The following is a 14,266-nucleotide window of genomic DNA, read 5'->3' as shown; positions in this document are numbered from 1 at the left end:
TAAAAAATGTGAAAAAGCATCCGAGCTCCATGCTTTGAATGTGCAAATCAAAAAAAAGGAAAATCGAAATCCTGCACTTTTGGTAACTTCCTTCTGCCATAAACGTAGGGCAGTGCAGAGTTTGAGAATTGGTGGGATTGCGGAGGAACGCTGTGGTTGTTTTAAATGATCTTTGATTTCATTTAGCACATAAACAAATGCGTCTTTGTTGAGTCTAAAATAACTTATAAATTTGAAACAAAACGAAGACATTAAAATCAACACTCATCAAAGAATTCGTTTATAAATAATACTTTTTGTTTGGAAGTTCCAATGGATTGGAGTGATCTCGAATATTTTTTCTCATCAGCGCAACATTCAGGGGATTATGTTCTTCCGAATTTCCAAGAAACAAATCAATAGATATCTCCATTTCCTATTATTTTGTCTTTTTTATAAAATTTTGCACTGAATTCAAAACATTGAAATTCCTACTTATTTTTTTTACACAGCTGATTTTGCCACAAAACAAGCACATAAAAGTAGGCAACGTATTTAGTCTACTCAACTGAAAAAAGTTGTCTCCCATAATACGATTTTTATTTTGGAGTTGTCTTCAAATTGAATTGTCTTAATTACAACTTAACAAAAATGAGTTGTGATCCATAATTGGCCCTTTAAACTTTGCCGTAATTTTAGGCTTGAATTTGCAACACAACATCTCAATTGGACACCCAACAAAAGGAATTCAGTGTTATTTAGGGATGAGTCTAAATTTAACTTGTTTAATTCCGATGGCATATGTCACGTCCGAAGACCCAGAGGAAAACGGTTACATCTCCGTTACTGTCGTGGTACAGTAAAGCATGGCGGAGGTAATGTCATGGTGTGGACTTGTTTTTCTGGAACAGCAGTAGGGCCCTTCATCGAGATCGATACAAAAATGGATCGGTTTATATACCGGAACATTTTAGAAAGCCATATGCTCCCATACGTGGAATGGGAAACGCCGCTGAGTTGGAAGTTTCAGCACGACAACGACCCTAAACACACCTCAAAGCTTGTAAAAGTGTGGTTTACAATAAAGGGGGTCCAAGTCATGAAGTGGCCGGCCCAATCGCCAGATTTATACCCAATTGAGAATTTATTTGGAATACTCAAAAGGAAGATCGGTAGCTGTAGATTTAAAAATAAAATTAACTACTTTTGGGCCTTAAAAAAGAATGGTTCCGTATTAGTAAAACTACACTTAAACGGTTAATTGAGTCTTTGCCAGAACGATGTCGAGAAGTTACAAAAAACAAGGTATATTACACCAATTATTAAAAAGTTGCTTAGATTACGAACAGCTGAATATAAAATTTTAAGTCTTTTAGTAAATATTGTTTCCTTAGTTCTATTGAAAATTAATAGTTTTTATTCTCTATATAAACCTTACTTATAATAAAATAATAAAAAAATAATTGAAGTTTAAAAACCTTGTAAACAAAACTATCATGAGACTTTGAATTTTCCGTGAAACGGTTGCTTAGTTTACGAACAATACTGTATATTAAGGTGAGTAGTAGTTTTACTATCTCTTATTTACAGATTTTCTAGGATTGAAACCAATTTTAAATGTTGTTTTTTTGGCATATTTATTTTGTTTTCATTTAAAAACACGTTATAAAGGATAATATTTAATTTTTTATAATAGAAGCCCTATTTATTTTTATAAAAATTCTTTATATAACTGTAGGTTATTTTTATTTGTATAAAATACATAAATCGCCTAAATCATAGATATTTCTCGAACATAGTATTTCTAAAAACATGAAATTTGAGTATACGATAGAAAAATTAACAGGTTTGTGAATTCATAAAACGTGCGGTCATAGCCTAACATTTAATTATTTTTAACAAAAGTAATTATTTCATTTTTTAAATATTTTAAACGATAAAATAAAGTTAATTTCTCATTTTTTTATACGCACCCTCACATTGTTTAAGTAAAAACTTTCAGTGGATATAATTTTACTGAAGGTCGTTTATAAGCTTCTAGAAATTATGAAATGTTTGAAAAAGTTTTCCGAATTTTACATCGAACATATAAACGTATTTTTTTTTTTTTTTCAAATAATAAGCTTCACAAGCTAATCAGGCATATCAAGAACTCCAACATAATCGAAAAAACCGTATAAGACCAAGCAGACTAAAAGTTTAGCATTGTCCCATTAAAATGTATCTGCCTTCATTTAAAATTATGAAGAAAAGTAGAGGAGTTAAATGCATGCCAAAAACCAGAATAGGTAGAGGGTTACTAAACGGAGATGTCTGCATTATGGTAGGCTTTAATATGCATAAAAAAGATCTCTGCATCTTAGAGCTACTTTACTACAATGTTAGTATATTATTAAAAAATCTTTCACAGTCGATTGTTATGTGAACGCAAACGGTTACTTCGCTGAATGCAGCCAATATGAAAGAAATTGGCATCACTTTCCTTTAAAATGTCAAAAAAAGAATATTTCTGCATTGTTGGCAACTTCGCACAGCACATATGAATAATGAGACAAACGACACAAGTGAAATAAAAACAAATTCTTATCCATAAAACAAGTGTGTGAGCGAGCGAGCATAAGGCACACATATATTTTTTTTCTTTATTTTTGTGGTAAAATAAGTGAAGTCCTAAAGGAAAATCCCTTGCAAATCTCCATTCGCTGCAGCGATCAAGAGCAAGAAATTAAATAAACCCCGAAATTACACAGAAAAGTTCAATTCTTGTCTGCATGCTAAAGTCCTGCTGTATCAATTGCAATAAACTTTTTTTCTGTCAACCAAACCTGTGCAACCTCCAACTCAACTTTGTGCTCTCACTGCCTCTTGTTCTTAGTCATCAACGTCTCAAAAAATAAAAAAAGTTTTCTAATAGTTCTTCAGTCTCGCTCGGAAGAAAAAAGACTTGTCGAAGTGTTTTAGCAGTATTTAAGTTGTGTATATTTTTTAATTTTATTTTTAAATCATTAAAATTTTGTAAATATCGAGGCTCCTTATTTGTCAAGCCAAAAAAGTCGAGTTAATTTCCCACATCTCTGCCTCTGACGTGAGAAGATGGCGATGGAAATTGGCACCCAGATGAATGGTCATACCGCAATTGGTGCAAAGAAAAAGGATGCTGCCGAAAAGGAGAACTTATGGTAAGCCTAAGCCAAGGCCCTCGATAGTTTGTAACCTCTAAACAAAGAGAAATCTTGACAACACATCATCTCGCTCATAATGTCCCTGAAATTGAACTTCTTTTAAGTTTTATTCTTCTCATTTCTGTTGTTTGGTTTTAGTCATTCTTTTTTCCTCTTGAGTTGTACATTATTTTGCATATCAATGAAATTGCATGACTTCATGCTAAGACAGCTTTGAGTCGAAATTGAATTTATAGCGATAGACCCTCCCATAATAGTGACAGGTGAGGTGACGGGGAGTGGTGTTGGTTATGAGACGATAGGTAAAAGCAAAAGAGTGTGGAAAAGGTAACTGTCAATTTTGTGACAACACACACCTTTGCCAAAAAAGGTAAATTCCAGGTGTTGCCAATTTGTTTGGTTCAGTATTTTAAATAAATATTTATATTCTTTTAAAATTTAATAATTGAATGTATCTTATTTGAGCCCACCACCAGCCTACGAGGAGGTTAGGGAGACAATTCATTATTCGTATTCAGTATATTTGTGACTGACTAAACCATCAATACAATAATTAGGATTCAAAACACGTAGGGAACCAATCTTTGTTTTGAATCATCATCATTTTTGCGTAGAAATATTCAATATATTGCAAGTAATCTACCTTTTAAACATTTATTAATTAACCTAACTATTGGGTACTTACAAAGTAACTTGACGAACTGTCTTTGAGAAAACTTATTAAATTCTATCATAAAATTTAAAAATTCAAAAGTTAGTACGTACCTATTTGGCCTCCTGTTCTTAATGTAGATTTTCAAACTAGAATTAGCTCATAAATTATTTATTGATTCAAAGTCCAAAGTGCGTACCTATTTTTGCATCTTATAACATTCAGATTAAAAATCAGTAAAAAGTCTTATGATTTTCTAATCAGTTTTATTATAGGTTCTACTTTTTAAAAAATTCAGTTTACGTTAACTAAGATTTTGTGTAAAGTTAGAATAGTGTACGGAAAACATTAAAAGACCACAAAATGGTAAAATTCTTAAAAAGAAACTGTTTGATTCAACAAACTTAACACGCAAATGACACATTTTCTGAAAGGAATTCCACATCTCTGCATTCTTCTTCAAATGCTAAGAAGAAAAGAAAATTATCAAATTTGGTTATTTATGAAAATTCGTCCTCTTCTTCATTCAAAGTATTAATTTTTTGAATAATTCAAACTACTCTAAACGTCGAACTTGTCGAGTTTTAGAAGCTGAGTAAGGTCAATGATTCTCGAGAATTTTCTTCAGATGAGTCCTGAAACTAAAGGACGTTCTTATCCCCCTACCTTCCCAAAATCATCATCCATTCCCACATAAACAAGGCATACCAGCCTATGTTTATGTCACCAACTCCCATCCCACCTATCTCCTATACTCCTTCTCACTCTAGGTAACCTAGCTGAATTGCTGTTACCGAATCCCAATCTTTTCCTTACACATCAGAATGATGAATTAACATCCACTGACTCCTTACCCTTTCTCTTCCTCCCCAACGACCTCTCATCTTTATTGGACTGGATCTAAGGTGTTAAACGACCCGTGCCGATGATCAGCCTGGCTGGGGGCCCAATTCAAAAATATACCTGGCGACCTCCGGATTACCTAGCCTTATCTGTACATGCGAATTTCTGTGCAGATGAACCTTTTTTCTTCGCATCTCGTGGGACCAAAAATGAATAGAACTAACAACAAAAATAAAAACACAATTGAGACCGGTATCTCTTCAGGACCGGGCGGCAGCTTGGCGTCAAAGCCTGCTACCGTATCTCTTGCGGCCAACACAGAGAAGGGAGTAGTGGCTAACCATAGACCCTCCTCTGCTGTTGGTAGCAACGGCAATGCAAAGGTAGCGATACCTAATTTCAGTAGTGGCAGGGTTGTGAAAAATGGCCCTACCACTACTAATGAGAATACTTCCAGAAATGGAAAACTCAAAAGGTCTTTATAGACAGAGGCGGCAAGCGGCAAAAATCTTAAAGGCTTCTGGTGCATCATCTGGGGCTGAAAGAACACCGCAGCAAACCGCTAGTGTCGAATAGGCCAAAAGCATACTTGCTACAACAAGATTCAATAAGGACTCTACGTCCAAAAGAGAAAGGTCTCTTGAGGGGGCCGCACCGACACCAAAACGGCCTCGGGTGCATAACACCAGCACCCCCCTCAATCCCATCAGGAAAAAATCCAGTTTCAGTGAAGTCGCGAAGGGCAAAGTCGTGGTTGCGGTCATTGACAGGAGCGATAATGATGGCACAATATCGGCTGATCGTTGGCAGTTGGTCAAGGTTAAGCTCTCGGGTGGCTTTTTGAGGTAGCTTCCAGGACCACTTCCTTCCATAAGCGATGGTTGTTGGCATCAATGCCATGTCAAACTCATGGTTTATGGCGACCAGAGATCTTGTGACCTATACAAGCTTGCTGTCAGCCGGAAACCTAGTGGTGAATGAAATCCTAACTAGTCTGGATGAGAAGAGTTTCAGAGTGATAGCCTATGAAGACGACGTTGCTATAGCATCTTAATATCCTAAAAGAACTTACAAAATGCCTTAGACAGACTAATACTTTGGGCTGATCGGTGTGGACAAAACCGATCTGGTCTTATTTTCGAGGAGATACAAAATTCCATTTGTCAACCCTCCCTATATTAAAGGAATCCAATTAATATTCTCAGACGAGGCTAAATACCTGGGTCTTGTCTTAGACAAAAAACTAAATTGGAAACGCAACGTACAGGAAAGAGTCAAAAAAGCTACTGTAGCTCTCTTTTCTTGCAAAAAAGCTATTGGTAATAAATGGGGTTTACAACCCAGAATCACGCATTGGCTATACACATCGGTAATCAGACCGATTTTAACGTACGGTGTGGCAGTATGGTGGACTGCTTTAGAGAAAGGTATAAACAGGGATAAGTTAAATAAAGTCCAACGTTCAGCCTGCCTATGTATAAGCGGATCGCTTCGCACGACCCCGTCTGCGGCTCTGGACACCTTGCTCTACCTTACACCTCTTGACATATTTAGCAAACAAATAGCTGCAAGCTCTGCTATTCGCCTCAATGCTTCGTCACAGTGGACAAACAACAACATTGGCCACTCCGTAATTCTAAGGTACTTAGAATCAATTCCAAAGCACACAGACTACACCATCCTCCAACTACAATTCGACAGAAACTTCCAGATTTCTATACCTACCAGATCTTTTTGGGAGGATAGGACATTCTTGGAGGATGAGTCAATCCATTTTTACACAGATGGGTCAAAAACAAAAGAAGGGGTTGGTGGATTTGTGTACTCTGAACGACTGAAATTAAGTCTCTCTCATTCCGCCGTCCCAATCATTGTAGCGTGTTCCAGGTGGAACTTTTGGCGATAAAAGAAGTCTTGTCTTGGCTCAAAGAAAACGTGATATCAACATCTGGTATCCGTATTTTCTCTGATAGCCAGGCCGCTATCAAATCTCTGGACTCTGTCTCTACAAACTCTATAAGGGTCCATAACTGTCGATCATCTCTAATGGAAATGGCGCAACAGTTTAATATTCACCTTTGCTGGGTGCCGGGCCATAGAGACATTCCAGGTAACTGTAAGGCAGATGAACTCGCCAGGAACGGTACAGTACAGCCCATCCTACCACGTTTGGCAAGTAATGCCATCGCTACTTATAAGCTGCTACTAATGCAAGACGATGCCAGGAGGGCAGGCACCAGGTGGACCAACATCACCACGTGTCAAGCCACAAAAAACATCTGGCCAACACTGGATTTAAAACGTTCAAGGTGCTTGCTCTCTCTAAAAAGATCGCATATAAGCTCGATAATAGGTGTCATAACCGGACACTGTCTAATAGGAAAGTACGCCACGAGACTAGGCGTATTCTCAAATGACTTGCAGAAGCTGTATGGACGAGGAAGAGGTAGAAACGGTTCTTCATCTTCTCTGCACATGCCCTGCTCTAGCTCTAAAACGCAAGAATTACCTAGGAAAATTCTTCTTTAACGATCTAAATCATATCGGTATAATCAGCCTCTCACGTTTCGTAAGGGACTCAAGCTGGTTCCATTGAGCTTAGGAGGAAGCCTCAAGATTCATGTGGTATCACAATGGGCCATTAAACTGGCCTGAGTGTGTCCGTTTCCATCCGGACAGCCACTATAACCTAACCTAACCTAACATTACACACTTTATCATGAGACACCGACTTCATCTTTTAATCGATGTAGATTCTATAGCAAACATATAAAATTTAAAAGAGATGTACATTTTTAAATTCAAAAAAAAACTAATCCCAAAAAATTATCAATATTGCTGTACCCTTTATTAAAATGAATCTCTTATCTTTTGTTGTATTTTCTATAACATAATAAAATATTTAAAAAATATTATTTAAAAACAAATATTTTAGGTCAGCGATTTTGAGTGAGGTTCAAAAACAGGGCAGCACAAAGCTTCCATCGAACAAATCGGTTTTAGTATTAGGAGATAATTCCACGGGTAAGACAACACTGATCGCTAAACTGCAAGGCGTTGAAGATCCAAAAAAAGGATCTGGTCTCGAATATGCTTACATTGATGTAAAGGACGAATACAGAGATGGTAAGTTACATCATTTTTAATTTTAAAAATAAATTATTTTTGTTTTATAACTCCAACCAATTTTTTAATTTAAATTTCAATTAGATATGACACGATTAGGTGTGTGGGTTCTTGATGGTGATCCAGGTCATGTAAATCTGTTGAAGTATGCCTTAAACGAAAATAATTATGCACACACCTTAGTAATACTCACAGTGTCGATGACATCCCCATGGTCATGGCTGGAGCAACTTAATCATTGGATAAAAGTGCTTGCAGAACATATTGAAAGCCTTAAATTGGATCCTGAAGAGAGTAGAGATGCCCGCCAACGTCTAATAACTTCATGGCAAAGTTATTGTGAAGTTGGAGATGATTTAGATCCTGGTTCTCCTATAAAACGCTCAGTTCGTAATAATTCTATCGATGATGATGATTTACTGCCTCTAACAGAGGGGGCACTTACAACAAATCTTGGACTAGATATGGTTGTAGTTGTCACAAAAGTATTATAAACAAAATGACATACACATTTTATTGTATGATATTAATAATTTTATTCCAATAGACTGATTATATGACGACATTAGAAAAAGAATACGAATATAGAGATGAGCATTTTGATTTTATACAACAGTGGATACGTAGATTTTGTCTACAGCATGGAACATCTCTATTTTATACCAGCGTTAAGGAGGACAAGAACTGTGATCTGCTCTATAAATACTTAACTCATAGAATTTACGACTTACCATTCCGAACACCTGCGCTTGTTGTTGAAAAAGATGCTGTTTTAATGTAATTTTTAAATCTAAAATTATTATAGTTTTGATTTTATTTAAGTGTTGTTTTTTGTTTTCTTCTTATTGCAGTCCTGCTGGATGGGATAATTTAAAGAAAATAAGTATTTTGTACGAGAACATGCATTCATGCAAAGCTGAGGATTACTACACGGATATTATCATTGCTCCTCCATTACGAAAGGTAGGTTGTTGGTGTTGAATGTCTCCATTGCTTTGAAAAATTTAAATCAGCCAAAAACAATTTTGCCAAACCAGAATTGAATACATTGTATATATCCGCAATGAGAACAGTTGGGTTTTAAGTACATTAGTGTGAAAGTATTGTTCCGCCGTTGGAAGTTTGATTGACATTTTTGATCCCCATTTAGATTGAAAGGAAGCCTAGTATTTTATTGCAGTTGTGTTCAGACGGATGAATTCTTCTTTTTGAGTGATTTTGACCAGAGTAGAGATGTCTTCGTTAAAATTAAACAACTTTCTTTGTGCCTTCGTCCATGCATTTTTAACATAAAGCTTCCAGTTATATCATCGGCAATAACCCCGTGTTCATTTCAAGCTCCTTCACGACAAAAATGGTATTCTACTTATTTAGATAAAAGACTTCAATAATTTATATAAGTTACAATATTAATTTTATTTATTATACAACAAGAAAATCTAAATATGATTACAATTTAATAGAATTCTTTCTTAACTTGATACGTTTGATTTTCTTAGCAGCATCCGCACATTTAGTCGTGATTGTAGCCCTCACAAGTTGCTGTGTTACATTAAATTTAGCACAGATAAAATGTGTTATATCACTAGTTTTCGCCAAATCAAGTTGAGCTTTGATGGGCCTTTCTCGTCCACGGAATGCCGGTGATTGGTTTCCTGTCAATGAATGTGTTGCCAATGTCCGTTCGCCAAAAATGACATTGCACAATTCCCTTGTTGCTCCAGCTGCGTCTTTCCATTGCAATGATTCGAATTCCTTACGATTTATTTGTGTTCCGCTTGGTCCAATGACAACTACGTCCGAATCTGACCCCAATACAAACGGATATTGAATTGTACATTGGTTTTTTAGTTTGTGTTCTATTTCAGAATCAGAATCTTCCGAACTAGATTTTCTTTTATGAGAACAATCAGATGATCGTTCGATTGAATCTTCTTCTTCACAGAGTGAAGAATCCGAGTCACTATCTGAAGAGTTGTCTGAAGCTGTTTGCGAGTTTGGATGCCTTTTATTGCGTTTTATGATTGAAAATTTGTAGTCTTCCTCACTGTATTGTTCTTGAAGCTCCTTGAGTTTTGCCATAACTTTGTTGAATAAATTATTATATTCCCTTTGTCGCAACTCGATTCGTTCAACTAATTTTATCAAATCTTCATCAGGCACCCATTGATCTTCTTCAGGGCAAACTTCTTCTATTTCTTCTTTAATTGGCACTTCAATTTCTTGTTCTTCTTCTTCGTCTATTTGTTCCGTTTTTACTTTTACTGTTTCTTCTTCATCGTCTAGTTTATATTCAAATATTTGTTTTGGTTCGTCAGATGATTCCTTATCATGTGGTTCCAATATAATTGTCAGCGAAAGACCTTCCATATTATATTCAATTTCTTCGAGTGTCTCTTTAATATCATAGCCAAAGTAATCATCAATTGTTTTTGGCTCTTCCAAATTTTCTGATTTTATGCTAACTTCCAAGTGATCCATTTTTCTAAGTTATCGAATTGAACTATGTGACGGTTTGAATTAGACTGTGCAAACTAATTTCATATCTTGTGTATTTATTCAAAAATAATCAATGAATTTTTAAAGGATCCAACTACCTGCTTAAAGATTTTAAACCAATTAGTAAAATACCTTACTTAGCAAGAGCAGGTAGTTGATAAGGGATTATCTCATTAGAAAGGATTTTCTAAATGATTTTTACTGTTTCTTGGAAAAAGATCATACAAATGATAAGTATTTATTTTTTATAAGATGGATTACGATATATTTATAATCAAATTGGTAACAAAGGAATTGTTTTCAATAACATGTATAATAATCTATTAAGGAAGTAGGGAAGAGATAAGTTCTAACTAAAAATGTAACTATTGTGCATTTATTTATAAAAGGTAAATCAACAAAATGAAGGATTAAAGTTTTTGCTTAAAGAAGAAGAAAAGCGTTTTTTGTTGTTTTGGTATTAGAGTAAGGTTTTCTGTTCATCCGTATTAACCGAACCCAAATAATTGTCATGTACGGATTAATCTTATGACCACTTAAGCTTGTGATGACGTGACGTAACACTTGAAATTGATGGTTTCCTTGTTTGTAATCTACAGTTTTGTTCAAAAAAAAAATAGGAGTGCCTGTTCTTTTTTAGATTAAATCTTGACTCAAAAGTTGTATAATTTTTTTAAATTTATTTTTTCTTTTGTACAAAATAGGTAATCCAGTCTTATATTATTATGCTTAAAGTCTACTTTGTTTAAAAAAAAACATGAATTTTATCAAAATAAAGCCAAAACGAATTGTTCAAAATAATAGGAGTAAACAAAAAGTATAAAAAACTAAAAAAAAATATTCAATATTAAGATTTTTTTGTCAATATTTTGTGGAAAATCCTTTGTTTTTTATAATTGCTGCACATCTGCGTGGCATAGAGTTCACGAGGGCCTGACAACGCTCAACTGGAATTTGGTTCCATGTTTCCTCGACTGCGTTCCACAACTGCCTCGAATTCAAGGGTCTTCGTCGAGAAACACCCTTTTTCACATCTGCCCATAAATTTTCTATGGGATTGAGGTCAGACGACTAAACTGGCCAGTCCATGACCTCAACTCCATTGACCCGAAACCATTTCTTGGTAGACTTACTGGTGTGTTTCGGGTCGTTGTCTTGTTGAAATACCCATTTAACCGGCATATTCCAACTCGCATAAGGCAGCATCACATTGGACATTATATCCACATAAACGCGCTGGTCCATCGTGCCAATGATTTGATGTATGGGGCCAACACCAGCATATGAGAAACTGCCCCATGCCATCACTTTAGCACCTCCATGCTTTACCGTTTTAATGGTGTACTGAGGCTTAAACTCGGAATTTTCTGGACGACGGACGTATTGCCTAGAGAAGGTTCCACCGAATAAAATAATTTTGATCTCGTCAGTCCACAAAATGTTTCGCCATTTCTCTGCAGGCCAATTAGCATGGCTTCTTACAAATTTCAAACGAGCGGCTACATGTTTTTTGTAAGCATCGGCACTTTTCGTGGACTGCGAGCGAAAAGATTGTGTTCCAACAAAAGCCTTCTAATTGTTACGCTACTTACTGCCAGTCCTAGATCTTCCTGGATCATCTTAGAGGACGCAAAAGGATCCTTTCGGCTGTAGCGAACACTACGACGATCGTCATTTTCACTCGTTTCTGTTTTCCGTCCCCGGGTTTCGACGTTTTTTTTCATATTTTACAACCATGGCGATCATTTGGTCAGAGCACCCTAACGTCAACTTTATATCCTTATACGTTTTTCCTCCATTTCGCAACTTTTTTATGATTTCCCGTTTTTCGTCGGTGCAGTGCTTTCCTCGGCCCACTAAATAACCAATCTTGTTTAGATATTCGATATTTCAACTATTTAATATTCCTATTTTAATTTAATAGTTACTTACTGTTTATTATTTTTAAGTTTTTGATTTTTTTTACGTACAATATAACTCACACTCCTATTATTTTGAATAGCTTGATTGAGAGTTAAGATCATTTGATCTCTGGTTACACATGTAAACGGTTATGAATTCCAAACCAGTTCATTGTTTTATCATCTTTAATGTCCCGTTATACTTACCGGTAGAGAAATAGGCTGATTACCAGTATACACATGGTAAAAAAAACACTTGAGCAAATTTTGTAAAAGCACTTCATTTATTTTGAACACAGCTGTAAATATCATAGTTTCAAAAAGAATATTCATTAATTGAAAACACAAAATAAAATTACCGACAAAAAAAAAATTAAAACATTTCAAACAGTTTATATAATTTATTGTCTAGAAATAACCATTATTGTAAACGTTATTTTTTAGACGGTTTCTAATCGAGAAGCTGAAGTTCAAACAGAAGATGAACAAACTTTCCTGCAGAGGCAACAGCAAATTCTTCAACAAAGCCAAGGCCAAATTCGTGGAGAATCTCCTCTACGTTCTCAGGCTGGCAATAAAAATGTTACCCGAACACCAGGCTCTACAAGTCAAAGTTCACCTATTAAGGTAAAATTCAAAAAAAAAACTGTCATTTAAATTTAAAAAAAAATATTACATTTTCCATTATTTCAGATTGATCCGAAACTCAATCCATCAACACCTGGAGGTGAGGGTGTACTTGCTAATTTCTTTAATTCTCTACTGCACAAAAAATCAGGCTCGCCTGCAACTCCAACGGGTACACTAAGTTCACCTCGCACAGCTAATGGCACAGATGTCTCAATGACACCCGAAAAGTTTTCAGTATGCACTAATGCTGCTGCCGAGCTCGATAGACTGGCAAGAAGTGTGAAAAAAGATATCGACTTTACACAATCAGATTGTTAAAATGTTAACCGTTAATGTTATCAATGGACGGTTAAATATAGCAATATTCACAAATCCAACTTAAAGATGTAATCCCAATTGTTTCAATAAGAGGCAGTTCTCAGCGCCTGCGCAGATATATAGTTTCAGCTTACAAAATAATTAACTTATTAATTTTTATTATAATAAATAACAAAGAAAAAAGATGTTATAATAATAATCAAACTATAATAACTTTCTATTGTATATTTATGCCTAATGAAACGAGATTAAATTTCAGTAAGATACAATCACTGTAATAAGCTTTTATTGCTAATTTTTTGTTTGAAGAATTCTTTATTGGCTAGAAATCCGAACTCTTTTTGTCTAATATGTTTCAAGACTGTTTCTAAGGAAGTATCATAAGCGTAAAGATATATTTAGGAAGAGTTGTCTCTGTCCTAAAAATTTCTACAAAAACTGTTTTAGGGCCCTATCCTATTATATAACTCGCGAGTCGCCTAAAAAATAAGCACATGTATGTGACTTTTTCGCATTACTGTTTGCGATTCGCCAAGTTGACGTTCGTCTTAAACTTCAAAAATTTGGCGAATTTAAATGTCAGAATCTATTACAATTGGCGAATGCTCGCCTCTATCTTTTTGTATTTTGGAATGCAAATAAAAAACTTATTTCATTTTTTCCCAACGTTTCGTAAGTGTTCCTAACTTCTTCAGGGGTGTCTAGATTTTTTGTTGCGACATAAAAAAAGAGGGAAAATCGACAAAGGCAAGAACAAATTAAATAAGTATTAAATAAATTATAATTAAATATTGATGTTGTAACTGAGCAGGAGCTATGATACCAATGTGAGTTCCGTCTACACTACTCTATCCCTGGTAAGCCTGCTCTTTGAAACAAAATAGTTTCTCGCTTCTTGCTTTTCTTTAGTGGATATATACAAATGCATTGATCCAAACTGGGCAGATTCTTGCTTCAAGCAAATTAAGAAATTCGCTTAAAACTACTGAAACTGTAGGTTGGAGAAACCTAGCTCAAAGTTATTTCCTACACTACTTTGATAATTTCCACATTCGAAAAATCGTAGTGCGCAAGCAAGTTTTAAAATTGGTGGAATTGCAGAACTTTGAGTCGCTTGAAATCCTGAACTTATCTGA

The 14,266-nt window shown here is 35.2% G+C and overlaps 1 protein-coding gene across 1 annotated transcript; it reads left to right on the top strand.

Moving 5' to 3' along the window:
• The first annotated feature begins 2,559 nt into the window (after positions 1–2,559).
• On the top strand, positions 2,560–13,402 carry LOC129946330 (cytoplasmic dynein 1 light intermediate chain 1). The gene is made up of 7 exons (XM_056056469.1): positions 2,560–3,158; positions 7,592–7,782; positions 7,867–8,267; positions 8,330–8,559; positions 8,634–8,745; positions 12,627–12,809; positions 12,876–13,402. Exons 1-7 carry the CDS (start codon positions 3,073–3,075, stop codon positions 13,128–13,130), a joined length of 1,458 nt encoding a protein of 485 aa, XP_055912444.1. The 5' UTR covers positions 2,560–3,072; the 3' UTR covers positions 13,131–13,402.
• Positions 13,403–14,266: the final 864 nt, after the last annotated feature.

This window comes from Eupeodes corollae, chromosome 2 (assembly GCF_945859685.1).
Source record: "Eupeodes corollae chromosome 2, idEupCoro1.1, whole genome shotgun sequence".
In the NCBI taxonomy this organism is placed as follows: Eukaryota; Metazoa; Arthropoda; class Insecta; order Diptera; family Syrphidae; genus Eupeodes; species Eupeodes corollae.
The sequence above is the reverse complement of the archived record's forward strand: the minus strand, read 5'-3'. Positions and strand labels throughout refer to the sequence as shown.

Coding starts and splice junctions, on each gene's coding strand:
- LOC129946330 (XM_056056469.1), top strand. CDS start 3,073: ATGGCGATGGAAATTGGCACCCAGATGAATGGTCATACCGCAATTGGT. Junction 7,783..7,866: donor AAAGGACGAATACAGAGATG/GTAAGTTACATC, acceptor AATTTCAATTAG/ATATGACACGATTAGGTGTG. Junction 8,560..8,633: donor GAAAAAGATGCTGTTTTAAT/GTAATTTTTAAA, acceptor TTCTTATTGCAG/TCCTGCTGGATGGGATAATT.